General features: G+C 39.4%; 1 protein-coding gene across 1 annotated transcript in view; it reads right to left on the bottom strand.

Annotated features, from left to right (window-relative positions):
* The window catches only part of ABCC4 (ATP binding cassette subfamily C member 4 (PEL blood group)), a 1,516,984-nt gene that overhangs the window by 860,245 nt on the left and 637,748 nt on the right, over positions 1-18,991 (bottom strand). The window contains exons 15-16 of the mRNA XM_085622127.1: positions 12,511-12,723; positions 11,882-12,022 (exon numbers count right to left, since the gene is read on the bottom strand). Of these exons, the coding sequence (XP_085478253.1) occupies positions 11,882-12,022; positions 12,511-12,723 (354 nt within the window). The remainder of the gene's footprint in view (positions 1-11,881; positions 12,023-12,510; positions 12,724-18,991) is intronic.

Raw genomic sequence — 18,991 nt, 5'->3', positions numbered from 1 at the left:
CGTCAGTTGCGCTGTGCGCATGACGGAACCGTTCCGTCATGGCCCCGCCCGCGCACGGAACCTTCAGCGTGGCGCGGAAATCCGCGCCGCGCTGAAGGGGTTAATATTATAAATATAAAAATGTATATACGTCAAACAACAATTACTAAAATTTTGTATTAATGTTGTTTTTTGTTAAAAAAAACTGAGTTGTAAATAAAATGAACTGTTATTAAATGTAATAATAATTAATATTAATAATGTATTATTAATATTAATAATTAAAATATATTTTGTTTGTATTACAAAATTAAACTATGTTATTTATATCTGAAATGTATTGTACAAATATTTTCAGTATATAATGTTAATAAATACTTACCAAAATGTATAACAGTTGTAAAAATTTTAAAAATAACAAAGAATATTTAGCACTTATTATAAATATATACTAATGTATAAAATGTTCATAAAAATGTATACGCATCATGCTATATTTCTAACATATAAACAATTGTGAAGTACAATTTCTTTTATTGTTAAAAATGTTTTTGTATTATTTACTTCTTAAAATATACATATTATTAAATTGTATTTTTCTGTAATAAATACACTCTCCTGTAGATATATATATATTTTGTGATTATTTTTATACTGTTTAATAAAAAAATCACATTTTGGATTTATCTGTCATTTTTATGTTTTATATAATAAAAATTATTAATAAAAATGAGATTTCTATTTTTTTGACTACCTTTTCATTGCTATCACATTTAGGGGCCGATTCCGATCCGGGTCGGAAGGGCACCGAACGCGATCCGGCCGGAACAACTACGAGCCGAACGCGTGTTTTCCGCCTGACTCATACAGCTGTACGAGCGAGCAAGTACGATGCGAGCTACGTGAAATTCACCGACCGAGTCGTTTCCGGGTCCAAACCGCTCCGTACGTCTCGATCGGAAGCTAACCACGGCATGCAATGGATGCGATTTACGACCGAGCCAGTACGATGCAAGCGTCGGACAGCCTGTGCGAGCCGCAGTGTCCTGCTCGCAAAACGTCCGGGTCGTTGCCTTTGGGGGTCCGCGTCGGACCCCCTGTCAGCCGCAGCCCTACGACTCGGACACAGGGAGAGACCCAAGGGTACCCCCAACACAGGCATGTACGGTGCGGATGGCACCGACGCGTACCCACTGTAAGGGGCGCCCTTGCACGAGACGTACCCATTAAGTCAATGGGAGCCCATGTACACGTCGTACGACCGACTCCCATTGATTTCTATGGGAGTCCGACCAAACCGAGTCTGGCAGCATACGGCCGCATCGTACTCGCTTGGTCGGACTGCAGGACTCCGGCTCGGTCGGAAAACACTCCGGATCCGGCTCGGTTGGAGTGCTTGCCAACCCGGATCGGAATCGGCACCTTAATGTACATAATTAAATATTTTGTAATAAATTATTTATTATAAAATGCATAATTTACATTGTATAATATATATCATATAGCTGTTCTTGATGTAAATATAACGAATATGTTTTAACTAATTTTAACTCTAATAAAATTATTATCATATATTTTAAACACACTCACCTAAATTATGCTTACTACTCCACTCAACATAAATACCCAATAATAATTTTAATTAAAAAACGTATTTTACTATTCCTACTGCACTTTGTATTTAATTGGGGTAGGTACTGGACACTAAACTTAATTAATTTACTATTCCAACTCCAGTCAATATTTATTTGGGGTAGGTGCTGGACACTGAACCTAATTTAATTACTATTCTCACTCCAGTCTGTATTTAATAGGGGTAGGTGCTGGACACTAAACTTAATTAATTTACTATTTCCACTCCAGTCAGTATATAATTGGAATAGGTGCTGGACACTAAACTTAATTAATTTACTATTCACACTCCAGTCAGTATTTAATTGGGATAGGTGCTGGACACTAAACCCAATTAAATTACTATTCCGACTCCAGTAAGTATTTAATTGGGTAGGTGCTGGATACTGAACTTAATTAATTTACTATCCCCACTCTAGTCAGTATTTAATAGGGGTAGGTGCTGGACACTGAACCTCATTTAATTACTATTCCCACTCCAGTCTTTATTTAATTGAGGTAGGTGCGGGACACTGAACTTAATTTAAATACTATTCCCACTCCACTCAATATTTATTTGGGGTAGGTGCTGGACACTAAATCTAAATAAATTACTATTCCCACTCCAGTAAGTATTTAATTGGGGTAGGTGCTGGACATTAAACTTATTTAATTTACTATTCCCACCCCAGTCAGTATTTAATAGGGGTAGGTGCTGGACACTAAACCTAATGTAATTACTATTCCCACTCCAGTCTATATTTAATTGGGGTAGGTGCTGGACATTAAACCTAATTAATTTACTATTCCCACTCCAATCAGTATTTAATTGGGGTAGGGGCTGGACACTAAACTTAATTAATTTACTATTCCCACTCCAGTCTGTATTAAATTGGGGTAGGTGCTGAACACTAAACATAATTAATTTACTATTCCCACTCCAATCAATATTTAATTGGGGTAGGTGCTGGACACTAAACTTTATTAATTTACTATTCCCACTCCAGTCAGTATTTAATAGGTGTAAGTTCCCTAAATGTTTGTAAATTTTTTAATGTTGTTTATACTAAACATATATATATATATTTTTAAACTTAAATGTGTTGTATTTTCTGAAATAACCACCCTTATCTCCTATAAATCCAACATACCACTCATAAATTTTACTTTGAAAATCGAAATGAATTTTAAAATAAAAATTAGATTTTTTACAATTTATACCAATTCAAATAAAAAAATTTAAACCACTCCCCACCCTTATCCCCAATAAACCCAACAACCCACTCCTAAATTTAAATTTGAAATTCGAAATTAAATTATAAATTCATAATTAAAATGTTTAAATTTTACCTTTTTTTTTTAAAACACTCTCCACCCTTATCCCCTATAACCTAACATCCCGCCCCTAAAACAATATAAAAAAAGACTTTGTTTTATAAATTGTAAAAAAATGTACTACTTAACATTAACTATAAAATATTTGAAAAAACATACAAAAACGATATTTTGATATGTCGATATTTTTACTATCGATATTTCTAACATCTATATTCACCAAAACACCTTAAAACTATATTAACTACATCGATATACAGAACATCGCTATTTCATACCCTAGATATTATGAACTCGATATTTCTGTACAACGATATAAAAAATTCAATATTTTGACTGTGCACCGAAGACTGTATCATCAGCGTAAAGTAAAATGGGGACTGGGTGGCTCCCAACCATATGTAAATCCTTACCTGTGGTTACCAACTATGATTCGAAGGAGTTTATATAAAAAAAGAAATAAAAAAGGGGTTAAAATGCAACCTTGTCTAACAACTCTACTATAATTAAAAGGGGGCTGTGCATTTGCAATGTAAACCAAAACGAACCTGTGCGGTCATTCCCCAGTGCAAGCACTTGAAAAGGTCAATCAAGGCATGATCAATACCTGCCTTGAACCAAAAACACAAAAGAACCCCGGGTCTACAAAGTGCGGAAGAGTGCACATGGAGTGTCCCTTTTAAAGGAAGTTTTTTCTCACCCACTCAAAGATGGTATGCTTCATCATAGGGTAACCATGTCGCATTATGAACCTAGCCATAACGTAGGCTACAATCCCCTCTCTGAGAGGGAGGAGCTCAGGGATGTTTTCTTTGACAGAGAGGTATACTAAATACCTTAAGTGAGCTGGGTGTGATGAAGGGGGCAAAATAAAAATGGGTGTGAAGCAAAACTAGTTTCATGGTACGCAACAGACTTTATTAGGGCGTCCCTAGACCAGGATTAAAACCAGGCAATATCAAGAGGGGACTGAACGTGTCATAAGGTGAGGAGTATGTCGACATATTTCAGCCTAGTACCCTCATAAGAGGTGTATTGCAGCTTTCTTGTATGCTACTACAAAATGTGTGCAACCAAATATTGAGTAAAATAGAAGAAAAATTTCAGTATAAAAAAACAGTGGTTGGAGTGGTAATCCACTCAGTCGGGAGTTCACTGGTAGGTACTGCCTGAAATTGCACCTCTTGTAGGGGACCAATACATCAATATGCTGTGTACTATCAACTACAATGTATTAACTTGCCTGCGAATGTCAGGTAACATACCCCTTGCACACAAGCCCTGGAACCTTGAATGTGAAAAAACAAAACACTCTCTGGGGTCTACCACCTGTAAAAGGTAATTTCCCATGTGGCTCCTGTGGAGTATGTGCCCAGGCATCCCATTCCACACGTGTTGATATTGGCGCTACCAAACCCTGGGAACAGTGACAACATACAAACTGTAATAGCGAACAGGTAATATATCTAATTTTCTGTCCCTGTGGTTTAAAGTACATTGGGATGATGACATGCAAGGTTAAGACATGGATAATGGAACACAAGAGCACCATTAGGTGCAACTAGCAAGCCACAAAACTGACTACACACTCCTTAGAGAAGAGTCACCAGGAGATGATCGTCAAAGACTGTGATGGACAAGCCCACTATTCCCCTGTTTGTCCCGAAGGTGACTCAATATTTGTTTAAGAGAGAACAAAAATGGATCTTCAGACTACATAGTGACAACAAGGCCTTAATGATGACATTTCCTGATCCACACGATCACAGACCAGACAAGGGACCATAGCATGATGACAATCTGGAATATATAATTCCTCTGACGGTTTCCAGTCAGATAATATAACAACATAATCATTACACACTCTTTTGATACATATATACATACCATGAAGAGATGACTACGCTTCAGTGGTTATCTAAATGATACACATATGGTCTCTCTAGCCTATATATTGATTATAACTGCTTCACCAAGTTATTCAAACTGAGCAACTGTCAATACTTTTACCTGTCCTAACACTGCTCAGGACCACGTTTCCCAGTTCGCCAGAATACCTGTGGCATGAAAAGAAGTCAACTCACTTGCTTTCGCTCTAACATGGGCTTGGACTATGTTCCCAGTATACTGTAACACTGCCGCGTTGGGCAATCAAACGAAGGACTACAGTTCCCACCAATTTTGTAGTTCTCTAAACAGCCTTGTAGTTTGCTTGAAAGAAAGGGGTGTGGCTTGAGATGTTACACTCTCCTAACGTCACCTAGGAAGGCAACATAAGTAACTCTGCTTAACGCCACAAGTCACCACCTCCCTCCGTGCAATCCGCGCCGCCTGCCATCTGGTCATTCAGGTATGTTCTAACAGCTGGAGGGCTCTGACTAGCACCATGTATTTGATCAACCGCGGTCCTTTAAACGACGGTCATTAATCTTTTTTAGACGGCGGTCGGCAATCTATCATTTCTCTCTCATGATGTATATTTACACCTAAAAGATTAGCACTTTAACTCCCCCAGGGGGCTTTTGGAGCCACACACCTGTGAATCGCAGTAGGGTCTTCAGGGTCCCGCATGGCGGATACCGGGCTAGCTACCCTTGCAGTCTGTTTATACATAAGATGGGGATGATTCGGCAGTGTACTTAACCTGCGCTTCTCTATCATGGGGTCATAAGCTATAGTGAGAACCGTGTCTCTCTGTTAAGGGGTCACGAGGAATGTGATATATATCTTGTATTCTTTTTTTTATTCGCCATATGAGATTTGATACCTTATTCAACCTGTAGCACCAATCCAGGTCTCAAGAGACTTGATACATGACACATACTTTTTATGGTCATATGAAATTTGGTGCCTTTTTCTACCTGCAGCACCTAATCTAGGTCTCCCGAACATATTTGTGATCCTTTCAAAATTGTGGCACCAGCATGCACCAATTTTTTCTCTGCTACCTAATCATAGTGTATATCCTCTCATACTTTGTGCTTTTAACCATAATCCACATTATATTGACATAATGGGGAATTTTATGTGGTCTGTGAGCAAGCTATTTGTTTCACTAACCTAGTTTGATCCCTGAGTAAATAATTTACACTTGTCCTCTTAAATTTGTAGTTATTGATGCCGCCTTGAGTTTTGCACCTTAGTAACATTGGGGTATGTTACCTGAGATTTGCAGGTAAGCTAATTCATGTTTGTTGATAGTACACATCATATTGATGCATTGCTCCCCTACAAGAAATACTAATTGTTAGAAACTGTTGGAATGAGTGCTACAAATAAATGCATGTCATTTTGAAACAGTCTCTTTCAGGCAATAACTACTAGTGGACTCCTGATTGACTGGATTACCACTCCAACCACTGTTTTTGTATATTGACAGTTTACTTCTGCTTTGCACTATATTTGGTTACACACATATTTTAGCAGCACACATGAGGCCCTGCAGAAGGCTGCCACACATCTTATGAGGATACCAGGCTTAAAGATGTCAACCTACTCTTCACTCTATGACAGGTTAAATCATATCCAGTTATGGCCTGGTTTCAATCCTGGTCTAGGGACTACCTAATAAAGTCTGTTGCGTACCCTGGAACTAGTTTTACTTCACATCCATTTTTGTTTTGCACTCCTCTTCACACCCAGCTCACCTAAGGTATTTAGTATACTTCTTTTTATAAAAGAAAACATCCCTGGGCTACTCCCTCTCAGAGAAGGGGTTGTAGCCCACATTATTACTAGGTTCATAATACAAGGTGGTTACCCTATGATGATACATGCCACTTTCGGGTGGGTGAGGGAAACTGTCTTTTAAAAGGGACACTCTGTTAGCACTCTAACGCACTTTGTAGACACAGGGATTCTTTCGTGTGTTTGGTTTCTAAGTTGTGGAGTAAACCCCTGCAGGTCTATAAACATCCTCTGGCCCTTTTTGTTTTTTGACAATACCTGCCTTGTTCATCATATCCCATTACTGTGACCTGTCTATGAAGTCGAACATGCTGGAAAGGTCCATAAATGCCATATGAAGGGCACCACCCCTAGCTTGAACATATTTCCCTGATAACGGGAGCATGTTTTGGGTTTGCTCAACTGTACCAACACTCAGTCGAATACCATATTGCACTTCTGTGAAAAAATAATGTATTTTGATTGAATTATTTTTATATTTCCTTTTAAAAATTATAATTCATTTGTGTAATATTTGTAAGTATTTCATTTTTTACATTTTGAAGCAAATTTTATATTGGGCTAATGACTTAAGAATATGTATTTATATTTATTTAAGAAATATTTACAATGTTATATATATATATATATATATCTTGTAGGCTTGGCGCTCTCAGGAGGTGCGTTTTCCTCATACGGCAGAGCCTCGCCATTACTATCCAAACCAGTTTACCGCAGTAAAAACAGGTCGCACTCACGGGCACTCAGTAGTCCTTTTCTTTATTGTTTACATATTCTGGTATATATCAACTTAACGTAGTCCCTACACGTTTCAGTCTCGCACAGACCTTGCTCACTGGTAAATTGATTTATACAAGAATATGTAAACAATAAAGAAAAGGATTGAACAAAAGGACATGACAGCAGGACCTCAAATGGGTGCTGCACCTAACCTATTATCCCCAATTTGTTACAAGATGCTATTGCATTTGACATGTGCACTAAATGGGGCACCTGCTGCCAAGGTGCAGTGCAACCACAATTGAATTCTAATGCAAAGGTGCACCGTATGATTCAATTATTTCATTTAAAATAAACCAAATAGTCCAGATGATTTTTCAAAAATTTCATATACATCTTTTATTCTGTTGTTAAAACTTAAAACTTAAAATTACCAAACATATATACAAAACATATATCAAATTTAAGTTTAAAAATAAATAAATTAATATAACACAATACATTTAAAGAAAAAAATGCAATTGTTTTACATAATTTAAACATTAAATAAAAAACCCACAAAAACAATAACAATCCAAAATAAACAAAACTACCAAAAGTGTTGGACTTTGAAAGAGTCAGATTTACTATTCAAACTCCTGTTTTAGCAAAAGTAGGCAAAGTGTTGGACTTTGGAGGGGTTAGATTCACTAATCCTACTCTAAGGTAAGTAGGTGTTGGATTTTGGAATGGTTAGATTTACTATTCACACTCCAACATAACCAAAGCTGGAACATTGTTGAACTTGGATGGGTTAGACTTATTATTTCCACTCCTATGTAATCTAAAACAGTAAAAGTGTTGTTATTTTGAGGGACTAGATTTACTATTCCCACTCCAACATAAGAAAATGCAGTGAGTGTGTTGGACTTCAAAGGAGTCAGATTTAGGGGCTGATTTAGATTTCGAAGGACGGGGGGTTACTCCATCACAACTGTGACGGAGATCTCGTCCACTGAAATATAAATCCCATATTATCCTATGGGATTTATATTTCGGCAGACAGAATATCCGTCACCGTTGTGACAGACTAACCCGTCAACAGAAATCTAAAATAAATGTACTTACTATTTGAACTCCAATTTAAGCAAACGTTGAGAACGTGTTGGACTTTGGAGTGGATTTAAAATTTAAGTTAAACTTTAAAAATGACAAACTACCCTTCTGTACTGCATACATCTTTAGCTGGCCATTTTGAGGCCAAGACTGTCCTCTTTGTTGAAATATTACATGCATGGTTGCTTTAATTCAACCCTGCGTTTGTTATACGGTTGGACATGGGAAGCCAAGACACTGGACAGTTCATAAAAGACCTGCTATACCGCACACAACAGATTAAAGCTTACCCATACCTCACACAGGCTTTGGCACCAGGCTCTGATGAATAGCCAACCAGTCCACCTTAACACATAAAGCTATATACAGGAAGTCAATAGTTTACAGGTGCTGGTCATGCTCTTCCTGATAACCACAGTTTCCCAATACTCCCTACCAATTGGTGCGTGGTTGTGGGTGATGGGAGGCATTGATGCCATTTGGTTTGGGCCCCAAAAACATTATTTGAGCCATTTTAATACAAACACAATGTAAGTGAACATTACGGCATCATCAGCATTTTAGTATTTTTAGCATTCACACATTTAACTAAAGAACGAGTGAGTTTCTCACTTTAGGATTCTTACAGATGAATTATACAGCTGTCAGAGATTCCTTACCTAAACCCTCATTCCTAGTGCCAGAAAGGATCCAGTAGTTTTATTCATCTAAAAATAAAAAGTCACCACTGCCAGGTGGTGCTTTCAGCACCAAGATGGCTTTGCCAGAAGCAACTCCTTAAGAGGTACCCAAGTGTCAACTCTATCAGTCCCCTCTCCTGCCTCTCTCTAAATTGAGGCTATGGCTGACCATGGCAGAGACAAATAAACAGCTTTAAACCAACAAAACAAGTCATCTCCTCAAGAAAACAAGTGGGTGGTCGAGAGGGGAAGGAATCATCTATTAGAAATATCATTTCCAAACATAAGTGAAGTCAGTCTTGGGGGTAAGTGTTAAGTTTACTTGAATTTGGAGGTCATCCAATAATGTAGATGTTGTCCAGTCCTGAGGGAGTGGGTTGACCCCTTACTACTATCATCATCCATGTGATGAATTTGACAGAAAAGGGAAAAAATCTGAATTTGAGCTGAAAAGATTATTGGACCCTTGAAAGGTTGCCACCATATTAATTCTAGGGTTGTATGAGATTTATTTTTCTTCCAAAATACACCTGAGATTTGCTTTTAACTGTGTATATAATTGCTTCTGCCTAACAGACTGTTTTTGAAGATGCAACATTGAAGATCCATAGAGGATAGATGAAATAGGAATGAACTCAGGAAGCTGCTTTGGTGCAGGATCAGAAAATGGGAGAAAGTTGAAAAAAGGTTGGAATGGGGGCTGAAATCAAAATAGCTAGCCTTGCGACAGCACCCAAAAGGACTGTAGTTGTGGATGTAATTGGGGCGATTTATAGTCCACATGAATTTTCTGATAAACCTCAATCTAGGCAACAGAAGCCCATACAGGAGGGGAACGTACTTGTGGAATTGGCCCTAACATAGGCACAGGTTCAGAGGACAAATAACACTCTTTTTTCTTGTTGTGTTTTTTTGCTTTACCAAGATAAGGATGACTTATGCTCCCACTTGTGTGTCCTTTGATGTTTACAAGGGGAACGGCTCCTGGAATTGATACTGTAATGTGTCTGAGGTCTGGACAGGAATTATCTTTCAATCAAGAAAGCCATCACAAACTATGCCTCCTGCTCTCAAATTGCATAGGGTTAGATATAACAAAAGAAACACAATTGATGGTCTGGATGCAGAACAAATCAAAACATTCACCCCCAGTCAAGAGATCTGGGTTAAATCCATCATTCTTTTGCTCACCATGCCACCCCAGTTTAGACCTGGCCATATGCAAATCAGTTTGACCCTGTGCCTCATGGGAACAGTCCTGCCCGAACTGCCAAGCCAGGTCCTCCCTGGACCGGAAACAAGCATCCTAGGACCGGTTTTGGGGTTTCACCCCTCTTCTGCCAGGATAGCTTGAATTCAGTGGCACAGTGAGCCCGGGACCCACGTCTGGGCATACCCGGCGCACTTAAGGCGAGTAAACAAAAGACACACAATTGATGGACGGAATGCAGAACAAATCAAAACATTCACCCCCAGTCAAGAGATCTGGGTTAAATCCATCATTCTTTTGCTCACTATGCCACCCCAGTTTAGACCTGGCCATTTGCAAATCAGTTTTACCCTGTGCCTCATGGGAACAGTCCAGCCTGAACTGCCAAGCCAGGTCCTCCCTGGACCGGAAACAAGCATCCTAGGACCGAGTGGGACGGGTATGCCCAGACGTGGGTCCCATGCTCTCCATGCCACTGGAATCAAGCTATCCTGGCTGAAGAGGGGTGAAACCCCGAAACCGGTCCTAGGATGCTTGTTTCCAGTCCAGGGAGGACCTGGCTTGGCAGTTCGGGCTGGACTGTTCCCATGAGGCACAGGGTCAAGACTGATTTGCATATGGCTGGGTTCAAACTGGAATGGCATGGTGAGCAAAAAAACTATGGATTTAGGCCCAGATCTCTGTACTGGGGTGAAGTTATGACATTGTTCTGCATTCTGTCCATCAACTGTTGTATTTGCATTAGGGTTAGATAAAGCTCAAACTGACATGACAAAATATAAGGAGAAGTACCGTAAATATCAGATTGCAGGACTGTCACCAGAATCTGCTTGGTACATGACCTGCAGGGCTCAGAAGGATGTTTTGGACGGATATAGGATGTGTCAATAAAAAAATAATCTAAGACAGCAGGAAAACACTGCAGCTCAAGATCTTACAGCCTCAACATGAACTCCATTCCTAATGTTGGACAGTGACACCTAGCATTGGTTGCCTTTGTCGAGCTAGATAAAAAATATTCAGACCCAGTCTCGTACTCGAAGACAGATCAAGACGAAAATGTGGATGCAATCACCAATTAGAATATAATCTTTTCATGAGCTCCTTAACTTTTAGAATGAAAAAACCCAAGACAGTGCCCAATCTGTTGGGCCATTTTAACCTCTTACACTTCATTTTAGCAAAGACACTAAAATTGAAGGATTGAGTGGAAACCATGGTCATCACCCACTTATGTGAAAGCACATGATGCCTATATTCAACGGAGGCACACAAACAGGTTGCCTGGTTGTGCATGTTAGGAGTTATACTCTTGGAATTAAAGTAAAGAACAGAAATAGAAAAAACATTTCTGCAAGGAGATTCAATTTTACATTTTAAAGTTTATTTTTTAAAGCAGGAAACTTATTTGTGTAATCCCTGTGACTGAAATGATGGGCACAGTGATAGTGGTCGGTCAATTAGCTTATTATTCCAGGAGTTCAATGGTTGTGATAGGGGTCAAAAGGGATAAGGGAACAACTTGAACTCATTTTAACTCTTAAAATTGTAATTAATCAATTACCTGTGCCAAGACATTCAGTACCAGCAGTATGAAGATCATCAAATGACTTGCCCCAGCCCTGAAGTATTTCTTGTAAAGCTTGAATCCAATTTTTCCTTTAGAACGGGCTTCTTCCGGAAATGCAGTCAGCACAGGTTCAGTCTGAGAAGAAGCAACCTTTTAATTTATTTCCATTGAAACACTTTTGATCACATACAAGCTACTTAATGAGCTGTAAGATTGTCACTTTGATTGGCATTTATACGCCTTAACTATGAGTGCCTCATTAAATTTCTAAATGTGCTGCTAACCTTTGTGACGATATGTAGTGGAATTATGAGTTTGCGGCAAACACCGCGCATCACATATTTTCCCCTAGTACATTTCGGCAGGTCAATCCTCCCGACATCCATAGTTTCACAGATTTATCTCCAATTTCTATCACTCAGTCCACAGGCCACATTATTCACTTTCACGCAATGCCTTAACATTGATGCTTGCAGGATACTACTGCTGATCACAAGAGACATATTCTTTGGGCCGCCAACAAGTCAATCAGACCAAACCACAAAAATTATAAAATGCAGAGAGAAACACCTTAAAGATCCTTGGTGAAAGGTTAAAGCATATTTGATAGTGTAACCACTCACTTGCAGATGATCTGCTGCTCCTTCAATTTGTGACTTCACCGATGACTCCTGCGACCATACAGATGACTGGGAGAAGGTTCGGTTCCGTGATGGCTTTACTATTAGGGTGTCTGGAGTCGTTGGCTGATCATCATCTTCACTTTTTAGTAGAGAAGCAAAGTCCACTCCAGATTGCAGTAGCTCTGAAAATGACCCTCTATCCACCACTTTCCCCTGGAAGCAATTGAACAAGACAAGTTTTATAACCTCATTCGTAAATGAGCAAATATGGAAATTATTTTGTTGACGATAAAATAAAAATGCATATTTACTGATTTGGCCTAGAACATGGTTCATTGTGGAAATAAAAAAAACAGTTAAACTTAATTAAAAAGCTAACAATTACTTATATTAAAGTTGGATGAAAAGAGCTTTTAAGAAAATCACCCATTTTCCAAATTTAAATGTATTACTGCTTAGTGAGACATTCTTTCCAAATTTTGAGTCGTTAGTTAGGTATTTTTAAGCATAAATATTTGTTGCAAACTTTGATTATGATTCAGCTATTTTTTATAAATAAAAATGCTTCAGTTTCTTCATTGCATGCTTATAAGAATATGCGATCTTCAGCCACAATTCATGATTACTTCATCCTGTAATTAAATAAGTTGTTGTTCCTACAATTAAGTTTGAAGATGATTTCACAAATCTGCCAAACCCTTCCACATTTACAATATCAAGAGCTCCTGCTTTGCTCCTTGGCATAGACATAAACACAATATTTTTGGGAGACCCCGACAGAAACTAAAAACGTAATGGGGCCATGGACACACCCAAGCAATTCTTCAGTATTATTGTATTATTATTCCTGAAGAGGGCCTCCTATTAAATACCATTGTGTTCCGTAAGATAACTCTAAAGGCATGCATGCCACAAAAAGAAGTGACAAAATACTGGCCTGCCTTAATATCTTATCCAGAATATTGACTAGCACAATATCATGATAGTAATCTATGGTCAGACATGCATATCTTCAATGTATGCAGATGTGGAGTTAAAAATAGCAAATCATTACTTACCTAGATATTTGTACATTCACAATATGGTATTATTCCATATTCTGAATACATTATCATTGTAGAACATCTTCTACATGCACGCATCTGCAAAACTGTGTTTTGGGTAACCCTGGGCGTAGGACTACGTTACGCTTGCGTAGTTTGCGCAACTACGCGCTAATCTGATTGCAAGTAGCACAGTGCAAAAACTCGTAGCGTAGCAGGCATTTTTTGCTTGCTCATGGTCCTCAACGTCAAGTTGGCTACCGCAAGCGAGCAAAATAACATCCCGGCGAGACTTTTTCCTCGTTCGCAATCAGCAACATCAAGTTACCGATCGCGAGCGTGGAAAATAAACCTCCTGGTGAGATTCTCAACACGGAGAGGTCAGGTTTCTCATTGCAATTGGTCGCGTATGCTCACGACCGCTCAAGATGAGAAACTACCAGTCCGCGTTGAGAAAGCTGCCGCTCGAGTACAAAGCTACTCGAGCAGCAGAAAATAAATGCTTGCACTGTGCAAGATGCGGTTTGCAATGATTGCACAGTGCGGACATGCATCCAGCACTGTGCAATCAGTGCGAACAGCATTTTACACAGTGCACTACGCAGTTCGCGTAGCTATGCATAGCGCTACTACGCAAACTACACCCAGGGTTAGTTTGGGGTAATTGCTTTCAAGTATTCCATTTTGATTTATTCATAATCTTTTCTTTTATAAGGCATTTAAACCTAGTTTTGGATACTGTGAATGGTACTAGATTTTCCCTTTCTATTTTTTTGTGTGTTATGTTCAATATTTGGACTTCAGTCCATAAAACATATTAGATCTACAATACAGTCCTTCAATCTATAACACTACATTACATGCTATCATACAGAATAAATATGATTAAAAGATTCTGTTTCATGTACTGCCTTTAACAATCTTCACAGTGCACGTCACATCTAAACACCTTGGATGTAAGTCTTATTACCATTTTTCATTTAAACTAGTTTAAAAAACCAATTTCTGATCTGACATTATGACAATCAAGCAAAATATGAAGAAATTGACATTTCTTTACTGAGACATAACATCTTACATCATTTCCTTTTATTGACCTTACAGCTTCTGAGCATGTATAAAGAGCATCATGACATACTCTAAGGGGGTCATTTTGATGTCGGTCGGAACACATACAATAGCTCATCCAATGCAGTCTGACGTCCCATCTGCTGCTGAGGTCCGACCGACGCATTACAATGAGTGCGGATGGAGGCAGCAGGGGGAGAGACAGTCTGCTGCTTTCCAATGGGCTCAAGGAGCCGGTCGGACAGTCAGAGTTTCAGTAATCCCTACTATAGGGGCAGTGCCTTCTCAGGCACCGTAGTAGGGATCACAATGTCCTTTTCCCCCTGCCCTTTCATGGCGGTTCGCCCGCCATGAATAGACAGGCGGAAAGTGACTTTGGCAGACCCTAGCGGGCTCCCCTTCCCACCTGGCCCTCTGCTATGGGACCTGGGGCGCACCTATGGAGCCCCCTAAACATGGTGCCTGCCACATGGTGCAGGGAAGTTGTTGAAGTGTATTTTTTCTATAGAGGCTTGTGCTGCAGCCCGGTCATAATGATGCCCTAAGTTTCAAAATGGTTTCTCTCAGTTCTGAATTCAGTAAAGACAAGATATGAGGATATGTTGCTTTTTTAAGGCAGGAAGTAATAAATAACATTATTGATCGCTCTCTAGCCAGATATTCCCAATCATCTTTTCTTAATTCGGACTGGGCCAATAAATGTAGTTAAATTTGTGACAAATTTTACAATCTTGACAATGAATCTAATTCAATTATATTTTGGTAAAATAAATTGTGTATCGCCATCATTTGCTTTCTTATATCCTGGGCCCACCTTTACTCACTATTTAAAATTTCCTTGGCATTTTGTGTTGAGGAGAGATCCCAATGTTATTCCAAAAATGTAAAGCATATAGCATTGTTCTAAATCTCCATGGTACCAAATTTACTTCCACCCTTATTGCTTGTAACAAAGATAACTTGGGTAAGCCCAACAAATAATAAAAAAAATTGCCCTTCTATGTGGTCCTAGGGCACTTTTCCATCCATGCAGAGAATTTCAGTCCCCTATAAAGTAGAAACATTGTCCACTCATACATGAAGAAAAGACCCTGAGAACGGCTTAATCTTACACCCACATTATTTTATTCCATATTTATTGTCAACCTTCAAAGTTCACACTAAACATAAAAAGCTTGTTAGTTTTTCCTGCAACCCTAATTGTGTAGCATTCATTATTACCGGGTCATAAGCGTAAATGAACAAGTATACTGCAAATCTTTGGGAAATAAGAGGCGATTGGGGTTAATTTGGAGGGTAGATCAGTCAAAGGGCGAGCAAATAAGATAGAAGCCAGAACACAGCCTTGCTTTAATCATTCTTAATGGGGATATCTTTGATAAGTTTACATCCATCTTAAGCTCTACACTATTCCAATTTGTTTTATGAAGTTCTCTCAACATTGAAAGGAGACTATGAAGGTTATTCATTTGTCTCAATTTATCCAACAACAGCGTGCAGTTGACCATGGCAAATGTGATTTGGAAGTCAACAAAGCAGCCGAAAAAGTGCCACTCACTCATTAGAATTCCTGGCCAAAGACTACAAGCTGAAGATTAAAATGATAGGACAGACATTCCCACCCACATCTATCAAGCTTAATAGCTGACAGATTTTAGGATCAGAGGGATCACCCTTTCTGTACATTTGTTTGATTACTACCCCTTTAAAACTTTCTGGAAATAAACCATTCACTGATATCCATCGAAATACTATGATAAACAACCATGACCATCAATTAATTTTCATTTTTATAATGATCACATGAAGATGTCAATACCCAACGCTCTTGAAAGGTATAGGGTGGAAAGTGTTACTTCTTATAGCAAGTACAGAAAAAAGACAACGTCTCTTCGTCCCAGATATCATTTTCCAGGGATCTCTATTTATACTCAATACCATGTAAGCCTTTCAGAAAGTTAAATCAAGCCTACTCCAATACCATCAATCAATTAAGTCATCCTTATATAGCGCAGCTTATCACCCGAGAGGGTATCCAGGCACTTTGCTGCAGGTATCAGTCAAAGAGCCAGGTCTTGAGTCCCTTCCTAAAGTGGGTCAGCGAGGATCAGGTGCAGAGATGGAGGACGCTCCAGGATTTAGTGGTAAGGTGGGAGAAGGAGTGTCCCCTGGAGTGAGTGCGGCAAATGAGTGGTATCTGTGCGAGGGCAGGTGTGGAGAGCAGAGGATCCTGGGAGGTCGGTGCAAATGCAGGTAATGATTTATGTAGGGGGTCTTTGGTCATGAAGGGCTCTGTTGGTGTGGGTCAGAAGCTTGAACTGGCATATCTTCTGGACAGGGAGCCAGTGGAGCTCCTTCAGGTGTTGGGTGATGTGTTTCCTCTTGAGCAGGTTCAGGATCACTCTGGCAGCTGGGTTCTAGATCATCTGGAGTCTTTTCATGAGTTTGGTGGGGGTTTGGTGGTGGTGCCTGCATAGAGTGTGTTGCCGAAGTCCAGCCGGTTGGTGATGAGGGTCTGCGTCACCATTTTCCATTTGCTGATGGGGCACCGCTTGAAGACTTTGCGGAGCATGTGGAAGCAGGCTGAGTAAACGGTATTGACCGGACGTTTCATGGAGATTTCTCTGTCCAGGATGATGCCGAGGATGCAGGCGTGGTCTTTCGGAGTGGGGGTGGGTTCGAGTTCCGATGGCAACCAGGAGTCATTCCAGAGGGCAGAGTGTCTGCCAGAGATCAGAACTTCAGTTTTGTCTGTGTTGAAATCACATCACTGAAGCCTATTTTCTCTCTCCATCTCACATTGTACTAACCTCCAGTATCTCCTTGTAGCTGTACATTCCAACCCCAATACTTTATATGCCTCCTTAGTTTATGTGTAATTTGTCAGCTTAACGATCTATTAACTTTCCCAATTGGCGCTTTACCATCGGACAACAAGTATCAAACCACCTAACATTATTTTGTGCACCTTTTAAGCTACCACTGTTTGCATGATAACACTTTCTCGATTTGACTATGAAGCAATTAACCAAGATTAAAGTCACCCATTCCACAAATTACACTGTTGGGGAATAACTCATTAGATTGGACAGGTAATCAATAAAAGTCTTTTGTTGCTATTTATTATAGCATTAAACTGAAAAAATAAATAAACATTTTATCACAATAAAAACATCAACTCCTGCTGAGTCTGGATAAAATGCAATTTTACTAGCCAGAACCCAATCATATTTGGTAACAACTTCTTTAATATTTCCTGTGATCTTTGAGGAAATTAAGCTTAACAAGCCACCTGATGCTCAGCCTGAGCTATTAGCTCTTGCATTTTAACAAAGATTTCAATCATTGATGTTTCTCCACAAAGTCATGTCCCCTTCAGACAAATAATCTAATTTCGGCACAGCAGTTCTCCAAAACTTAAAAGTATTTATCACCCTGCATATTCCAGGAATCAAGAGTAAGGCTCTGTGAAGATTTTTTATTCTAGTCTACATTGCTCAGCTTTGTATAGTTCCCCTCACTGTCCCAATCTGGCTTTCTTGGCCCTAGGTAGCACTACTTTTGAATTGTCTCTATTCATATCTACAATTGTTCTTTTCTCTGGATTAAGGGGCATATCAGCAAGCTAGCGCAAAAAAATTATCGCCGCTTTAGCGTCCGTTTTCGGATGAAAAGGGGCGATCATTTTATCGCTTAATCAGCAAGGTCACGCTAACGCGCGATTCCTTGCTTTAGCTCCCTTTCCCATAACGCCCACCTTTGCATCTCTAATGAGATGCAAAGTGGGCGTTCCGTCCCAAAATAACTGGAGAAATGTCGCTAACCGACATTTCTCCAATTATCAAGGGAATCGCTAACAGGCATAGCGATAAGAAAACTAGCGCTAACCACAGTTAACGCTACTTTTCTTACGCCTGCTTTCACCCTGACTTAGCCATTATATCCAATGTAAGGTGGATATAATGGCTAAGTATGCCCTGCCTTATCAGCAAGCTAACGCCAAAATGTGTGAGATTAACACTGGATTTCCAGCGATAATCTCACTTTTGGCTGTTAGCGCGAGGAATTTTATCGCTTTTGAGATAAGCGTTGCTGATAGCACGCTATCTCAGCAATAAAATTCCACAATAGCCGGCGATAATTATCCTAGCGCTAAGTGCGCTTAGCGATAATTATCGCTGGCCCTTGCTGATACGCCCCCCAGTACTTCTCCTCTAGGAGCCAAAAAAACGGATTTATGCTTAAACCTGCATGATTATTTCGGAATGGTTTCACAGGGAGCATCTTTTTGGCAATTTCTACATTGGACAATCATTTCACTTCTTGCAATTTAAGTTGCTGAACAGCATTCAACATTGTTTTTCTTACCA

Source organism: Triturus cristatus, chromosome 8 (genome assembly GCF_964204655.1).
Source record: "Triturus cristatus chromosome 8, aTriCri1.1, whole genome shotgun sequence".
Taxonomy (NCBI): Eukaryota; Metazoa; Chordata; class Amphibia; order Caudata; family Salamandridae; genus Triturus; species Triturus cristatus.
This window is presented reverse-complemented; position numbering and strand designations above follow the sequence as displayed.